The sequence below is a fragment of the Lissotriton helveticus genome, chromosome 10 (genome assembly GCF_964261635.1).
Source record: "Lissotriton helveticus chromosome 10, aLisHel1.1, whole genome shotgun sequence".
In the NCBI taxonomy this organism is placed as follows: Eukaryota; Metazoa; Chordata; class Amphibia; order Caudata; family Salamandridae; genus Lissotriton; species Lissotriton helveticus.
In genome coordinates, this window is record NC_136071.1 from 433,918,928 (window position 1) to 433,935,931 (window position 17,004).

Below are 17,004 nucleotides of genomic sequence, written 5' to 3' on the forward strand. Positions count from 1 at the left end.
GCTGAGTCCTAGAGTCCTGCAGTCCTGACACGGTCAGCCAAGAGGTAATGGCTGACTGTGTCAAAAGATGCTGACAGATCGAGGAGGATTAGGGCTTTTGCCTTGATCTACTTCCTCTCACATGTCATCTACTACTGAGAGAATCAATGCCTCTGCAGAATAGCTGAGCCACATGTGTCTCAAGCAATTGTGTCAAATAGAGGAGGAGAGAAACTGTCTATAAGTGGGCCCTGCTGTTTCTGCTCTGAATACCACAGAGCCTAAACTTCGTTAGCAAGACAACTACTACTCCATCTACACGACTAGATCCCGCCGAACTTTCAAGGGCTTATGTAGCTACACACTACCAAATGGTCGACCAACAAGATTTTCTGTTGCATCCACAGCACAGTCTATTTCAAGGACATATCCTTCATCTAAGAAAAACGTTTCACTTAAGAGAACCCTCCACTTCAGAATGCACCTCCATGGAGACCCCCTCCCCCATAGAAATTAATCAGCAGAATCTCTCCTATACAGGCAGCAAAATTCTAGAACTCTCACCAGGCAAAAAATAGAAATATCCACGACCACAATTCAAGAAAGCAGTGAAGACTTGGCTTTTATCAAGATGATGACACAGCCAGCAGGCAACCCCAGTTACCTTCCTTAGGAGAGTGTGGACAAAATAGAAGTTAACATCATACCCACCAGAAACTGGAATTGATCTCCTAAGGATGATCAGGGCAACCTCATACTCTTTATCTCTCTCCTTTGCGCCACTTCATGCATAAATGCAGCAACATTTATACAGCTACACCGTCTGAACAGCTTCTCTAATCCATACACTAAAACACCCCCAATCTACCCCAACTTTTTCCAATCACCAGGAATTAGGCCTGGGTTATGTGACTGACCAGCTGAGATTGGCCCCCCTGGTTTGTTGGATTAAAACTTGGCCCAATCCCGAGATAACATTGAATCACCAAATTCTAAGGGATTGTATTGCCTTAGACGAGGCTATGAGAATTCCATGGCTGTCATACATTAAATATATGCTCAACAAACTGGGGCGGATTGATATCTATAACAACCCAGATGGGATTGTAAAGGAAGATGTAAAATGGGTAAGATCACAGTTTTCGAATATACAAATGTTGGAGAGGGAGGAGTTAGAGTTACAAAAACCTCTGGTTAGGGCACACTATTGATTAAATTCCTCCCCTTTTATTGAACCTTATTTAAGAATTGTGACCAAACCATATCATCGCTGGCTGTTGACGAGCTTCCGCATTAATTTAATCCATTTTTCGTTGGGGAACCTCTCTGGCTGGTGTAAACCTGAAGAGATAGTTGTGTGTCAATGTGATGAGTGTTCTCCACAAGAAACATTGCATTTTATTATGTTCTGTGGTTTTTATGATTCCATTTGGAGGCGGTTTTTGGTTCCTCTCGAGAGGAAAGGGTTTTCAACAAGTTAGACCAGCTTTACTATATCTCCAAATGTTAGATGATGTATGGTCCATTTTTAACATAGAAAAACCAAAGGTGGTGATGGACGGAGCGTAGACAATACAAACACTCACCCCCAGTCAACTGATCTGGGTTTAATCCATCACCGTTCTTTAGCTCACTCCGCCACCCCAGTTCAGACATGGCCATATGCAAATCAGTCTGACCCTGTGCCTCATGGGAACAGTCCAGCCCGAACTGCCAAGCCATGTCTTCCCTGGACCGGAATCAAGCTTCCCAGGACCGGTTTCTGGCATTACAGCCGTCTTCAGCCGGGCTTGCTTGACTCCAGTGGCAAAGTGAGCAAGGGACTCACGTCTGAGCATACCCTGCCAACTTAGGGCGAACAAAGAAAAACCAAAGGTGGTGATGGACGGAGCGTTGACAATACAAACACTCACCCCCAGTCAACTGATCTGGGTTTAAACCATTTTTAACATTGCGGTTGAGAAAAAAAAGATTTCCTAATGCTATTACGGTATGAATTATTTTTGAGCTGTAACATATGAGATTTATGTCTATTTTTATTCATCTTGAGACCCTGGGGAATTTTATAATATAGGATGATATTTTTGACTTTTTTAAACATGGTGCCTTCCTGATGTAAATAATTGTGATTTTTAATGTATGTTTTTACTTTGTATGATTGTAAGTAATCGAATAAAGTGGTTTGACTGACTGACTGACTGACATACACTAAAACACTTCCCACAAAAACCACGCTACATTCACACACCTTTCTTCATCTACAATCCAGCAGTCAGTAATTAGCCCACATTAGAGACCCCCACTTCCATGCAGTCATGCCCAAGGACTGACATACTACCCGTCAGAGAATGCAGCACCTGAGAGAAAGAAGCAATTGAGACACTTTTCCTGATGTGACTGTCGCCATATTTACTGATGCGCTTCTAGCATTAAGAAGCAGGCAGAAACTGTGTGGCTTGCTGGGCCTCTCTAGTCGTTGCAACTGCGTTCAGGACTTTCGTGGTGGTTGGCCCCATTCTTACCGATGTTCTTTTCATCACCTGCTCTTCTTCGTTACAATTCCTAACCGTATCTTGCTTCCACCCCATTCAAAGTTCCTGGCCATTCCTCTACCTTACACCATATTCCCCCGTACTGTACAACACCTGTGCCCTTGCACAGTTCTCTTCATCCGATAACCCGCGTCTTAAACCCTCTCCCTCACAGCCCCTCTCTCCCTTGATCCTCTCTCCTCCTAGCACCACTCTTCTCCATTCACACCCTCTTCCACACTCCCTCCTTGCACCCCGATCACACCCTCTTCCACACTCCCTCCTTGCACCGCGTTCACACCCTCTTCCACACTCCCTCCTTGCACCCCGTTCATACCCTCTTCCACACTCCCTCCTTGCACCCCGTTCACACCCTCTTCCACACTCCCTCCTTGCACCACGTTCACACCCTCTTCCACACTCCCTCCTTGCCCCACGTTCACACCCTCTTCCACACTCCCTCCTTGCACCCCGTTCACACCCTCTTCCACACTCCCTCCTTGCACCGCGTTCACACCCTTTTCCACACTCCCTCCTTGCACCCCGTTCACACCCTCTTCCACACTCCCTCCTTGCACCCCGTTCACACCCTCTTCCACGCACCCTCCTCTCACCACGTTCACACCCTCTTCCACACACCCTCCGTGCACCACGTTCACACCCTCTTCCACACACCCTCCTTGCACCACGTTCACACCCTCTTCCACACTCCCTCCTTGCACCCCGTTCACACCCTCTTCCACACTCCCTCCTTGCACCCCGATCACACCCTCTTCCACACTCCCTCCTTGCACCGCGTTCACACCCTCTTCCACACTCCCTCCTTGCACCCCGTTCACACCCTCTTCCACACTCCCTCCTTGCACCCCGTTCACACCCTCTTCCACACTCCCTCCTTGCACCCCGTTCACACCCTCTTCCACACTCCCTCCTTGCACGCCGTTCACACCCTCTTCCACACTCCCTCGTTGCACGCCGTTCACACCCTCTTCCACACTCCCTCCTTGCACCGCGTTCACACCCTCTTCCACACTCCCTCCTTGCCCCACGTTCACACCCTCTTCCACACTCCCTCCTTGCACCCCGTTCACACCCTCTTCCACACTCCCTCCTTGCACCGCGTTCACACCCTTTTCCACACTCCCTCCTTGCACCCCGTTCACACCCTCTTCCACACTCCCTCCTTGCACCCCGTTCACACCCTCTTCCACGCACCCTCCGTGCACCACGTTCACACCCTCTTCCACACACCCTCCTTGCACCACGTTCACACCCTCGTTCACACCCTCTTCCACACTCCCTCCTTGCACCCCGTTCACACCCTCTTCCACACTCCCTCCTTGCACCCCGATCACACCCTCTTCCACACTCCCTCCTTGCACCGCGTTCACACCCTCTTCCACACTCCCTCCTTGCACCGCGTTCACATCCTCTTCCACACTCCCTCCTTGCACCCCGTTCACACCCTCTTCCACACTCCCTCCTTGCACCCCGTTCACACCCTCTTCCACACTCCCTCCTTGCACGCCGTTCACACCCTCTTCCACACTCCCTCGTTGCACACTGTTCACACCCTCTTCCACACTCCCTCCTTGCACCGCGTTCACACCCTCTTCCACACTCCCTCCTTGCACCGCGTTCACACCCTTTTCCACACTCCCTCCTTGCACCCCGTTCACACCCTCTTCCACACTCCCTCCTTGCCCCACGTTCACACCCTCTTCCACACTCCCTCCTTGCACCCCGTTCACACCCTCTTCCACACTCCCTCCTTGCACCGCGTTCACACCCTTTTCCACACTCCCTCCTTGCACCCCGTTCACACCCTCTTCCACACTCCCTCCTTGCACCCCGTTCACACCCTCTTCCACGCACCCTCCTCTCACCACGTTCACACCCTCTTCCACACACCCTCCGTGCACCACGTTCACACCCTCTTCCACACACCCTCCTTGCACCACGTTCACACCCTCTTCCACACTCCCTCCTTGCACCCCGTTCACACCCTCTTCCACACTCCCTCCTTGCACCCCGTTCACACCCTCTTCCACACATCCTCCTCTCACCACTTTCACACCCTCTTCCACACTCCCTCCTTGCACCCCGTTCACACCCTCTTCCACACATCCTCCTCTCACCACTTTCACACCCTCTTCCACACTCCCTCCTTGCACCCCGTTCACACCCTCTTCCACACTCCCTCCTTGCACCCCGTTCACACCCTCTTCCACACTCCCTCCTTGCACCCCGTTCACACCCTCTTCCACACTCCCTCCTTGCACCCCGTTCACACCCTCTTCCACACTCCCTCCTTGCACCCGGTCACACCCTCTTCCACACTCCCTCCTTGCACCCCGTTCACACCCTCTTCCACACTCCCTCCTTGCACCCCGTTCACACCCTCTTCCACACTCCCTCCTTGCACCCCGTTCACACCCTCGTCCACACTCCCTCCTTACACCCGTTTACACCCTCTTCCACACTCCCTCCTTGCACCTCTCGTGTCCAAGCACAGCAAATGCAAAGCCGGGCAGGAGTGGGAGCCCAAAGCAGAACGACAATGTTGTAAACCAGCCCTCCTGCTGCTTTACTTAGGGGGGGCAATATAGCAGCACCGCTGCAAAACTGGCCGCCAGTAATAAAAAAAAAATCGACACCCACCACTGCAAATCGGCCCCCACCCTTCCAGTCTCCCAGGGAAATGCCCGATGCCCGCTACGGCCAGTCCGCCCCCCAACATGCACCCCGCTCTGTTGCTTACATAACCCTCTCCTTGCAGAACACCCCTCTCACTCACAGCTCTCTCCTGGTACCCCTACCAACATACACACCTCTCCAACTTACACACCTTGTCCCTCCGCCCCTCCCTCCTGGAAGTGGCAAAGTGAGACCCGAGCCCCTCCCGCCCCCTGTAGCCCACGGGGTGGAGCCGGGGGCTGAGGCCAGCTGTCTCTCCCTCCTCCTCCTGGGAGCAGCCCTCTCCCCTTACATTCAAGCCCCCCTTCTCCCCCTCATACATACAGCCCGGCCGGGACAGAGGCAAGGGTGAGCTCAGAAGTTTCTCTGCCTGGAGAGGCCCCCGTCAAGTAGACGCTGCACCCACAGAGCCACCCCCTCTATTTTTCCCAGTACATGCCTTGGACCGCTGATATCACCCGGCGCTTCCCCAATCTGGAATTGTAAGCAGAAGCGTACAGTTGTGGGGCGAAGGGGTGCCAGTCAGTCCAGGGCGGAGGGGTGCAAGAGTGCCCCCTCCCCCGGCGGCAGAATGGAACTGTCCGTGAGCGACCACCTGGAGGGGATCCTGTCTGATTTCGAAGGTAAGGCGGGAGACGCGGCTGGTCCTGAGCTGCGTGCTGGCGCGAGGCTCGGAGATCAGTAGCGTGCGCTGCGTGGTGCGGCGTGCAGTACTTTGGAGTGTGTTGTGTGTGTGGTATGCCTCATGGGTGGTGCGCTGCGTGTTGCGGCGTGGAGTACTTTGGATTGTGTTGTGTGTGTGGTATGCCTCATGGGTGGTGCGCTGCGTGGTGCGGCGTGCAGTACTTTGGATTGTGTTGTGTGTGTGGTATGCCTCATGGGTGGTGCGCTGCTCGGTGATAAATGCGGTTTGGTGACTGACGTGCGGTGTGGAATGCTCAGGTGTGGTGTGTTGTTGCGTTGCTTTGTAGTTCTGCTCGCCGCGCAGACGCTGCGTGCTCTCCAGATTTACTATCCTTTTTTTTTCCTTCTGCACGTTCGCTGTCTTTGGCCGACTGTGTTGAGCACGAATACCTAATGATTTTATCAACCCAGGGAGCGGTTGCTGCATGAGTCCCTCTAACTACTAAACAATATTTTCTAAGCTTATGCTGCCGGCTTTCCCCGCCCTTTCGAATCTTCCAGGGTGACATGCTGTAAATTTCTATTTGTTTGTTTGCGCATTTCTCTATGCTCCGCAAATACATGCCGTGAAGGGTTCCAAATTGTGTATTCCCTGTAATTCTCCATTCTCCAGTCAATGTTCGCATCAAAATCAAAGTTTACCTTTGGGCAGTTTTCCATAATGGAAATAAACTTTTATTTTACATGAGAAAACTTGTAAGATATCGCGAGGTATGGGATTGTGTGTGAACCTACTAATAGGAATTAAGAAAAAAATGCTGCATTTTTTATGATTGTCGGGGTCGAAATTCTATTTTCACAGTTTGGGGCTGAAGCGGGTCCCGTGGGGGTAGACTTGCAGACGGGGCCGGAAGACCAGGAGCGGTCCCGCCAGTTTATTATATAGCATGAAAGTTGAGGCTTACTCTGACCCATGGTGCAATGCAAAGTTCTTCAGTCATGATAGGTGCGGGTGCGTTTTGGGTGCTGGTGAGCTGGCATGGAGGGTAGCATTACCCGTTTGTAGACAGCTGCCTCTAGGCCAGGAAACCAGACCTTTTCCCTCACCCAAAACTTCATTTTTGCTGTTCATCGGTGTTCACTGTGAGGTAGTTCAGTCACTTGGTGTTGTTGCCTCTCTTGACTCACCAGGCGCTGCCTTCTTAGGAAAAGACAGTCTGTGGTGGCACTCAGCTCTCATCACCTCCATATCTTCGTGAGTTTCATCTTCTCCAGGCCTTGCCACTCGTCGGCATCGTATAAGAACGGCTCTGTAGGGTACACATTTACTATTGCCAGGATGGAGGCTGCTGCAGTGCCCTCTCGGATTTCCTGACGGTTGAGCACCTGTGGATAGTCACCATGAGAGACCATACTGATGTACACCTTGGTAGCTGTGGTACTGCCCTCTTTCCCATCTGTGGGGAGAGGCAGATGGCGAGAGAGAAAATCTGCTGGGTTCTTGGACCGCTGTCAATTATACAACCTCCATGTGGTCTTGTTGCAGCTGGATGCCCAGTGTTCTGTCTGAGGCTGAGGTGCGGGGCAGTTCCACATAACAAGGGGACAAGTGGCTGGTGGTCAGTGATAACTCTGAACGATCTTACGCAGAGATACAGTTAGAAGTTCCTGTACGCCCACTTGATGGCCAGTGCCTCTCTCTGAGAGTATCTTGTCTCTGTAGGCATCAGTGCTTTGCTGGCAAAGGCCAGTGGAGCTCATCTCCCAGGTTGTGCCTCCTAGATGCTCCCAGGCCTACCGGGGTGGCATCAACTAAGCGTTAGGTCTGTTTCCCAGGGTCGAAGTAGGCCATCGTGGTCTTACTCAGTAGGGCCGTGTATGCAGGCTGGAATGCGTATTCTAACTTCAAGCCCCACCTCCAGGGGACGTCCGTCTTGGTCAGGGCTCTCAGTGGCTCAGTATGGTAGCAAAGTTAGGATTAAACCTCCCGCAATAGGTGGCCATGCCCAGAAACTGCAGACTTCTGAAACTATCACTGGGGCAGGAGCCTGTTGTATGTGGAGTATGTGAGTGGAGAAGTGTGGCTCAATGGTTAGAGCGGCAGACCCTGATGCAGAGGTCTAGCCCGGGACCAGGGTTCAATTCCCTGCCTTGGCGGGTCTTGGGCTCAAAATTCCACGTACCTGATAATTCTCGCCTCGGTGCCTATTCCAATCATGGAGTCCCACTCTGCAACTCTGGGCAATAACTTGCTTAATCTCCACAACGGCCCCCCACAACGCTAAGGATGCCTGGCCTCCACCTTGGGGGTGCCCAGGAGTGGACACCTCACAGGGAAAGCCAGGATGGGTTCCACAGCGGTATTCGTACAAGCGCCTTGAGACCCTTGCGGGTGAGTAGTGCGCTATACAAGTATCAATTTACATTTTATAGCCTGTAACTTCCTGGGATCAACTTGCACACCTCCTTGATTAAACACGTAGCCGAAGAACTTAATAGATTTCTGGAAGAAAGACAACTTTTCCTTGTGGAAGGTGACACCATGCTTCCACAGGCATTTCATCGTGGCATGAAGACGTTTGTGGTGTTCTTCCGCAGTTGCAGAGTAAATCAGGATGTCATTACTTACATTCATGACACCCCTGAAGACTGACGACGTTTCCTTGATGACCTCCTGAAAGACCTCAGCTGCAGAAAAGATAAGAAAAATTCAGTCTTTTGTATCCGCACAGCCCAAGGTGTGTAAAAAATGTGGTGATGGATCTGCTTCCTTTGGAGAGGATCATTTGATGATATCTTGCATTGAGATCCAACTTTGAGACCCGTTGAGGTCCTCAGTGATGTTGTCCATCGTGGATGTTATGTACCTCTCCTGTTTGATTGCTTTATTGGGGAGGCGCATGTCAAAGCAGAGATGTTTCTTCCCCAGTTGCTTCGGCTTCTCTGCTATAACTATGGGGCATACCCATGGCATCAGTTCCAATACCTTTTTGATGACACCGTGGCTTTCCAGTTTTTCTAGCTCCTTCACAACCAGCAGCTTCAGATGAAAAGGCACACACCAGCGGGGAAGAGTGACTGGCTTGACAGAAGTGTCAATATGTATCTTGATTGGCGGAGCTTTCAGGCACCCTCGTCCCTTAAAGAGCTCAGAACATTGATTCAAGAGTAAATCAACTTGGCAGCCCTTCACATTACGGGCGAAGGACACAAGGCTCAGATCTTCTGCTGTGTGGCTCCTGCTGAAGATGTTCACTTCTCTGTTGACCAAATGGAACGTGGTAGTTTTATCTCTTGATCTTCTGACTTTATTTATACTATCATCTGTCCCTTTAACAGCAGTGGGGACTGGCTGCCATAGGTTGGTGTTGGTCAGTGATGATGGTGGTTTTGGTCGGAGGCGCCGGTGCTGTTCACTGAGGCACAGGTTTTGATTAGGGCTTTGACATCGGAACCGGCGATCTGAACTAGGTACGTCGGCTTTGGCCGCCGGTGGTGTTTCATATCATTGGTGAATGAGATGAGGAAGACTTCTTCATCATCGTCTTCGGGTGACGAGACCTCGAGGCTATGTTTGTAGTGCTACAGCGCTTTGGTGGCCCCCTTGTGATTCAGGATCATCAAGACTCAGTTGCTGTATGGCTCGGTTCGGGTGGGAGGGAAAGTTGTTCAGCTTACCACGGTTCAAGCACATGCAGTCTTGCGCCGGGCAGTCGCCAAGAGGGTGCTCATCCTGGCCACAGTACTTGCAGCAATGCCCTTGTGAATGGGTGGTTTGAACCTGGGCTTGTTCACCTTTCCTTTCATGTGGATTGCCCCTGCGCATTCCACGTACACTGCGGGTCTTCTCAGGCTGTTGCGTGATGGCTACATACATTTCGGTGACTCAGGCAACAGATAGATCATGGGACCTGGCCGTAATTAAATGCCATTGAGGCTGATATTGGGTTGCCTCTGGATGAGGCCTCTGAGTGTCTTGTTCCAGCACCCTTGAATCTGCACCCATATCTCTTTGGGCTGGTCATTTGCTATGCTTTGACTGGCAAGCTTGCGTAAACTGCGTCAACTGACTCTCCTTCACACTGATGAGCCTGGAGGACCTTGAAGCGTTCAAAGTCTGGATTATGTTGTGGGTTGAAGTGCACCGACGGCAGCGTCATAGTCGTCGGGTGTTCCGGTGTCCAGGAGGTACTCAAAGAGTTTGTAAATCGCTTTGCTTGCATAGTGGAGTAGGAGAGAGTATTTGATGGCCCCATCAGTCTCGGGGGTTGCGATAAAGTAATTCTTAAGACTCCCAAACCAGGTCTCCCTACGGGGCGAAGCGGTTTCCTGGTCAGTAAGTTTGCTAAAGAGTTGCAGTCCCTGCTGGGCCACAGCGTTGGCTTAATCTGCCTTGGTGAGTAGCCCTGAGGCCCACAGCTAGGGTGTGGAGGTTAGCAGTAAGCTTGAAACATGTGGCGTTGCTGGCCTGATGCTTGTAGCCGATCCTCCTTGTTGGGCTCCGCTGGAATGCAGCTGCTGTGGAGGCTGTTCTGATGAAGGGGGTGCTGTGGGACTAGCTGGCAAAATACAGTGCCATCTGGCTTTGACAAAGGGGCTTCTGTCCTTACTGCTCTGTTTCCTTTTATCAGTGTATTGTTATTTTGCTCTACTTCCCTAATGTGAGAAGTTGGCCTGGCATATGCTGTCCACTATTCTAGTGGGCACCTTGCACCAGTCCAAACGACCCTTATTGATGGTAGGTTGTAAATTCAACCTTCTAGAAAGCTATCCTAGTGGTAGCTGCGGAGAGCAGCCTTCAGGCTAAGACTTAGAGGCGAGATCAGCAACTTGTTTTACCAGAAACGGTCTCTTGAATAATCAAATGAAAGCACACTACACAAGGTATATATCAAATATATATGTATTTAATCTAAACACAACCCCTCTGGACTGTTTATGAGGTCAGAAGTAAAAGTACAATACAAGGAACTTAATTAGCATACAATAAGTTGCACAGTATACGTTTTGCTCTAGGGGCCTCACAAACCATATACTAAAATAGCGGTAAAAGAACCAGGTGAGGGTTAGAAAGCAGGCCTAGGTCCTGTAGAACCGCTGGGGTGACCAGGAACTACCCAAGGTAGGGACACAGGAGACCCACGGGGAACGCGTGCAGTGTTAAACTCATCCGCGGATCACTATTGACTTTCTATGGAGAACGAACTAGTTACAATTTTAAAGATTAAGGGCACTTAGAGGTGAACTACAATGGAACCCTTTTAGACAAGGACACTTCGAGAGTCAAGACCCACGGGAGCACCGGAGTACTCGTGTTACCTCACCCAGGGAAGCCGGGTGCATAGGTGTCTTTTGGTGTCAAGTTTCGTCGTTGATTCCAATGGAGAGCTGCGAAGAAATGCTGCAGGCGACCAGAGGAAAGTGTCCGGGTGGATCCAAGGGTGGATTGGAGATATGAAGAACCTGAAAGCAGAGGGGACAGAGTCTGGGTCACTAGCCAGTGACCAGGATGGCGAGAAAAAGATGCCAGCCGATGTCGGGTGATTTCAGGTGAAAGAGGTGAAACTTGACTCTTCAGCCACGAGGACCAGGAGATGTCGACGATGACCAGGAGCTTAATTCGGGCTGTCCCACGAAGGATGTCGAGTGCTGCAGCATCAGAATCTATCGTCAGAATCCGGATTGGACCCAACAAGCCTTGGCAGCAGCAACCCACGCAAGATGTCGAGATTGGCTTCGGTTCAGACCAGCAAGGCCTGAGGGACTCCTCCTTTGGAGAGGAGTGAGAGCACGTCTGGAGCAACCAGGAAAGCTCAAGAAATCAAAGATTGTCCTTCGTGGGGACCCACTAGCCAACTGACTAGAGATCGCGAAGGAGCCTAAAGCGGAAATGCAGAAAGTGGACCCACGGAACAGTCGTGGAATGTAGGCCTCTGAGCTTCGGTGAAAAAGGTGCTTGGGGCAGGGGCTTCAAATATCCCAATGCACAACTTCGGGAAGTAGGTGCAGTTGCAAAAATGCAGGATGTCCAGGAGTTTCGGTCCCACGTCTCTCGTGTCCGCTACAGATCTCCGCTTTGCTAGGAGCGCAGGTCCGCGTCGGAGATGTCTGGAAGTCTGTGTCCTGTGTCGCAGAGACTTCGGGATCCGGCGGGAGCTTCAACAATGCAGACCAGCAAAGATGCTTTTGTTGCCTGTTTGAACAAGGTGGTCACTCCTTGACCACAAGGAAGATTTCGTCCGTCTTCCAGTCGATATTGAAATGTCGAAGGTCCAAGATATATGTTGCAGAGATTCGTCCAGGGTAATCTAAAGTCCTAGGGACTGGGCTCCTACTCTTATAGTAAGTTTAGGGGTTGGACTAACTCTAGGGTCCCACCTATGGGACGTCCTGGGGAGGGGGTAGTATCTGAAAAGCATTCACTGAATGCAACCCCCCCCTGCCCCAATACATTAAAGCCTGTCTGGGGAGGTGCTAGCACCTCCATGGACAGGAAACCTACTGTCCAGGCCTCCCCTGCCAGTGATTCGTCCAGCAGCAGGAGGGCAGACTTGTGTCTGTGGCAGCCGCATCCATTTTGTGATGATGAGGCTCTTTTAAACTTTAACTGGGTATCCCAGTGTGTACATGTCTTCTCCCTCTAGAAGGGTGGAATGCTACCCTCGCCGCCAGAACTGGCAGGGGGGTAGTATTCCAAAGTGTTTGACACCTTACACAACATGTTTTGATAAAGCCAAACCAAAGTTAGCATTAACCGCGAGGATTATAATGCACTTAAGAGTATATGGTATGGCTATATCATAGAACAGCTATAAGGAGATGGTTCCGAAAGCTGCAGAGGGGCACGGCTCATGCTAGGGCACCCTCTCACACAAAACCAAGCACTCTGCCTTCAGGATTGTCAAGGCCTGCCATAGGAGTGACTTATAGGTTAATATGTGTCTATATGTAAAGGTAGATATAGGTATACTATATCTAAGTAAGAGGTGCTTACACCACCTTACCCAGGCTGCAAGTGCAGACCGGTGGTGTCATCTTGGAAGGCTGCCCAGGGGTGTCATAATACATGCTTCAGCCCCTGGTAGGCCTCTGGGGTACCTATGCCCTGGGTACCTAAGGTACCAAATACAGGGGCTCACAAGGGTGACCCAGTAACCAATCTGAGATGTACCTAAAGTACATGGTATCAATTTAGAGAGAGTACAGCTAGGCTGTGGACCTGATTAGCAGGGCCACAGCCATACTAAAGTCGAAAAACCAGTGAAACACAGCAAAAAGTGGGGGTTACCATAGGAAGCAGACCCTACTCTCCTATACCTAGCCTTCCATTCAACGGTCTCCTTACTGATGTCAATGCTTGTTTGATCCTTCTTATTCCCCTTTGATGTATTTATTCTTCTTCTGACTTCTGTACCTTTCACTAGCCACTGTTGCGCCACCTAGTGCATGGAGGAAGTTCACGGTACCCAAGGTCTGCTGACTGCAGACGACCGCAAGCCCTCCCGGGCCACCGCTAAGTTGGTGGGCACACAGGGCCTAGAGAGGATTCAGTGTGTCACACGCGCCTGGGCGGGCCATCTCTCGATGCAAAATGCAGGTGCAGTGTCTTCAAGGGTAGGCAGAGAGGGGCTGATAAAAGGCCAGGTATCGCTCCAGCCTGGTATTACGCTAGAGCAGTGCTTGCAGCAGTCATGCACAGGCAAATAGCGGGTTGTGCAGCACGTTGTGGCGCTGATGGGCAGGAAAACAGGAGCAATGTCATGAAGTCAGTGCTAGGATGCTTGTTTCCGGTTCAGGGAAGACTTGGCCTGTCAGTTCGGGCTGGAATGTTCCCATGAAGGCACAGTGTCAAGACTGATTTGCATACAGCTGGGTTTGAACTGAGTTGGTGAAGTGAGATACAGAATGATGATGGATTCAACCCGGATCTGTGACTGGGGGTGAGTGTCTGAAAAATGTCAGCAATACGTCCCTCATCTCCTTGTGTTTGCTTCATCTCCAAAGACAGCCCGCCCAGACTGATTTTCTTGCAGAGCTTTCTCACCAGACACGATATTTGATTGTTGTGCCTAAATTCACCCCAGAATGCACTTCTCCTACTCAGCTTGTGCAGCCAATTGGCGGATGTTTGAAGTCCCGGCAGCCTGAGGAGTGGAGGCTGAAAGTGAGGGAGAGAATGAATCATCCTTCATCGGGCACTGCGGGGGGGGGGGGGGGGTGCAATGACATACTTGGGATAAAAAAGTATGGGAGAGAGACAGCAGCCTGGAACAGAGAGGTTTCAAGTTACTATTATAACTGCAGCGGTGTCCTCCTTGCGCCAATACTAGGAGACAGCTGTTAGCACAGGCTGGTAACCTACCAGTGGGCAGAGGTAACTGCTTGTCACATATGGCCTTAGGAATGCTATTTCACACAGCAAATATTCGACCGGAAGCTATTGCTAACCTTTACATAAGCACCATTTACATGACACAAGGACGTTTCATTTTTTTTTGTAGACGAGTGCTATCTCACAATCACCGGATGTTAAGTTGAGGCGAGACTGGAACCCTAATCCCCAGCTCTAAAGACCACAGCTTTGGCCTGTAGAGCCACATCAGTATTGCATAGCAAGCTCGCCGCTGATACAGGCGGTGGCCAGCAGCAAACTAGTTCCACATCCAGTATGGGTTAGTTTGTGTTCCCGAGCGAATTGTTAGGGCTGGTATGAAGCAATACTTGCCGATGTTGGTATCCTTTGGTGCCCGTAGGTAGGGTTTTAAGTTTGATGAAAATACCGAGGGTATCTCAATGGGGCATGGCCAATGTAAGTAAGGGCGTGGCTTAAAAACAGGTAAGCTAAAAATGTGTGATTGGTGTAGTGTGCTGCCCGACTTGAATTTTGCTGTTTCTGTCACTGCATCCAGATATGATACAAGTAACATCATACCTACAACAAGTCAGGACTATTGGCTTTGTCAATGGTTCTTAGTTGCATAAGATAAGTAAGCAGCAACCATGGCGTGTATATAATATTGATAAGGCTTCCACTTAAAGCCCTGGTGACACCACAACAATGTTGCTGCTCCCGAGTTTCAAAAAGAGAAGGGAAATCCAGAGAGAAAATGACTCTCTTTAAAGGATCCCCTTCCCTTACATCGCTCACCTGGCATGAGGTCATGCCGTAATTTCTCCACCAGTGAGAAGTGAGCAGTGGGAGCACGCGCACATCCATGTGCCTGCTGTCACTGCAGTCTGGAAAAAAACGGACTGCCAGGGCACAAAACAGAGCCCGATAGAGACCCTTTTCGAGGCCTCTGCAGGTGCTCACTTGAAGCCCTGCTCTGAGCAGCGTGGCGTGCATTGGTGCTGTGCACCGGAGACCTGAGCGGACCCTGGTCATTGCTGTATTTTATAATTCAAATAGCAGCCAGGTGGGCCGTTTACTTCGCGTATGTGCTGGTGCCAAAGACGAGCTCTCTTTAATAAGAAGCATTGGGCAAATACTATCTTGGAGCTGGGGCTGGCATTGGGCGCTCTGCCTCTTTGGCAGGGGTGTTTCGCACTGTCAAGAGGAGGATTGAGCGCCAGCAGCGTCTCTGGAGTGTGTGTTGCTCTGGAAGAGGTGCATTCAGACTGGATGGCCCATTCTACCATACTGGCTATCCCAACCATGACCCCATCACTTTTTTTCTAGTCGCTGCCTCCAGCATGGTGAGGCTGGTTTTAATGTTTTGTTTGCCTGTGCTGATTTGTGGGTTCCAGTCCAGTTGTGAGAGAATTCAGTAGTTTCGGGGACAGATGTCTGGCACCTTTTGAGGAGGAGGATTCGCTGCTGTTAGGATGGAGGGCTGAACTTCGCTTCGGGGCACCTGGTGCTGGCAGAGAGGGCTGGCCCGCTCGTGAATGGGTATTTGATGAAGTGTGTGGCACTGGCAGGAAGAGGTATTTGCCAGTGGTGGTGGTGGCCGGGGCATTTGTCGCTGCAAGGTGGGCTATCCGGCACCGAGGAGGTGAGCCATTGGCCACATACAGAATGGGTTTTTGGCATTGGCGGGAGGGTCTTTCCTGCAGATGGGATGAAGTATTCGTTCTGGAGCAGTATTTGAAACTACTACTGAACTACTTGTTGTAACGGCCGCCAGGAATATGCGGTACTGCCATAATATAGTATTACGTTCTGTTAGATAGAGTATGTGCTGCTGAGAGGGAGCAGTGGTTATCACTAACGCAGTGAAGTATTCGGTGCTGTCAGACTGAAATATTTGGCGGCGGCAGGATGAAGCATTTGACTCCTCTGTCAACAGGTTTGAACGGGTGGCCCTTACTCATAATGACCCTCGACCCCGACCCTCCCAGGGCTGCCTCTCATTAGGTTGGAAAGGTTGCCAATGACTTGACACCCTGGCAGCGTCGATTCATTAACAGGCCCATGCTGTCTCCCTCCCTGGGTCGGAGTCCCCCCCTCTCCCTCCTCACACCCCTGTTCTAACTGCGCCATTTGTCAGTGATGAACAGCACCCCCCCCCCCCCCCCCCTCGCTTGGACGCGATTACTGTAGATTCCCCGCCCTCCCGCCCCCAGGGGTCGGGTTGTCAGCCTTCCACGGACAAGGAGCAGCAGGAATGGGACAGGAGCCGCACAGGTCACGACACTGCCCAGAAATACCAACATCTGATTGAGCAGAGGTGTGACGAATGGGGCTAGGCAGGAGAGCTGGAAGGCCCGTGGAGAAAGAACAGGCAGAGAAGGGGGCTCTCGCTGGGAACACAGACCCGCATTCTCCAAGCGCGTGCTGGTATTATTCCTTGTTCTAATGACTGAGAAACAGATGATGAAGGTGATAGTAATTATGACTTGAAGCTTGCTGCGATGCCCATCTTAAAACGTGGGAGTCGGCATAGATGACTCAAGCTTTCAACGTTTATCTGTCGAAAGCCTGTGACTAGGAGCTCACTGTACACCACTGCTAATTGGCAAGTAAAGTCCGAACGTAGATTTAAGACTGACAAGCCGTAAGACGCCGTTTCGCAATGACAAACCCTGCAGATCACAAAACTAAAAGGTTCGCAACCGCAAAAAGTTTTCTACACCCGTGCTAAACCAATTTAGCGAGTCAAAAAAAGCCTTTCCTACTCGCTAAATAGGTTTAGCGACATCTACTGAACCGCAATTTGTATGGGGGGGTTGG

General features: G+C 51.0%; 1 protein-coding gene across 1 annotated transcript in view; it reads left to right on the forward strand.

The window, feature by feature from the left end:
- Positions 1 to 5,541: 5,541 nt before the first annotated feature.
- The window catches only part of SEPTIN12 (septin 12), a 539,550-nt gene continuing 528,087 nt past the window's right edge, over positions 5,542 to 17,004 (forward strand). The window contains exon 1 of the mRNA XM_078662920.1: positions 5,542 to 5,830. Within this exon, the coding sequence (XP_078519046.1) occupies positions 5,779 to 5,830 (52 nt within the window). The 5' untranslated portion in view covers positions 5,542 to 5,778. The remainder of the gene's footprint in view (positions 5,831 to 17,004) is intronic.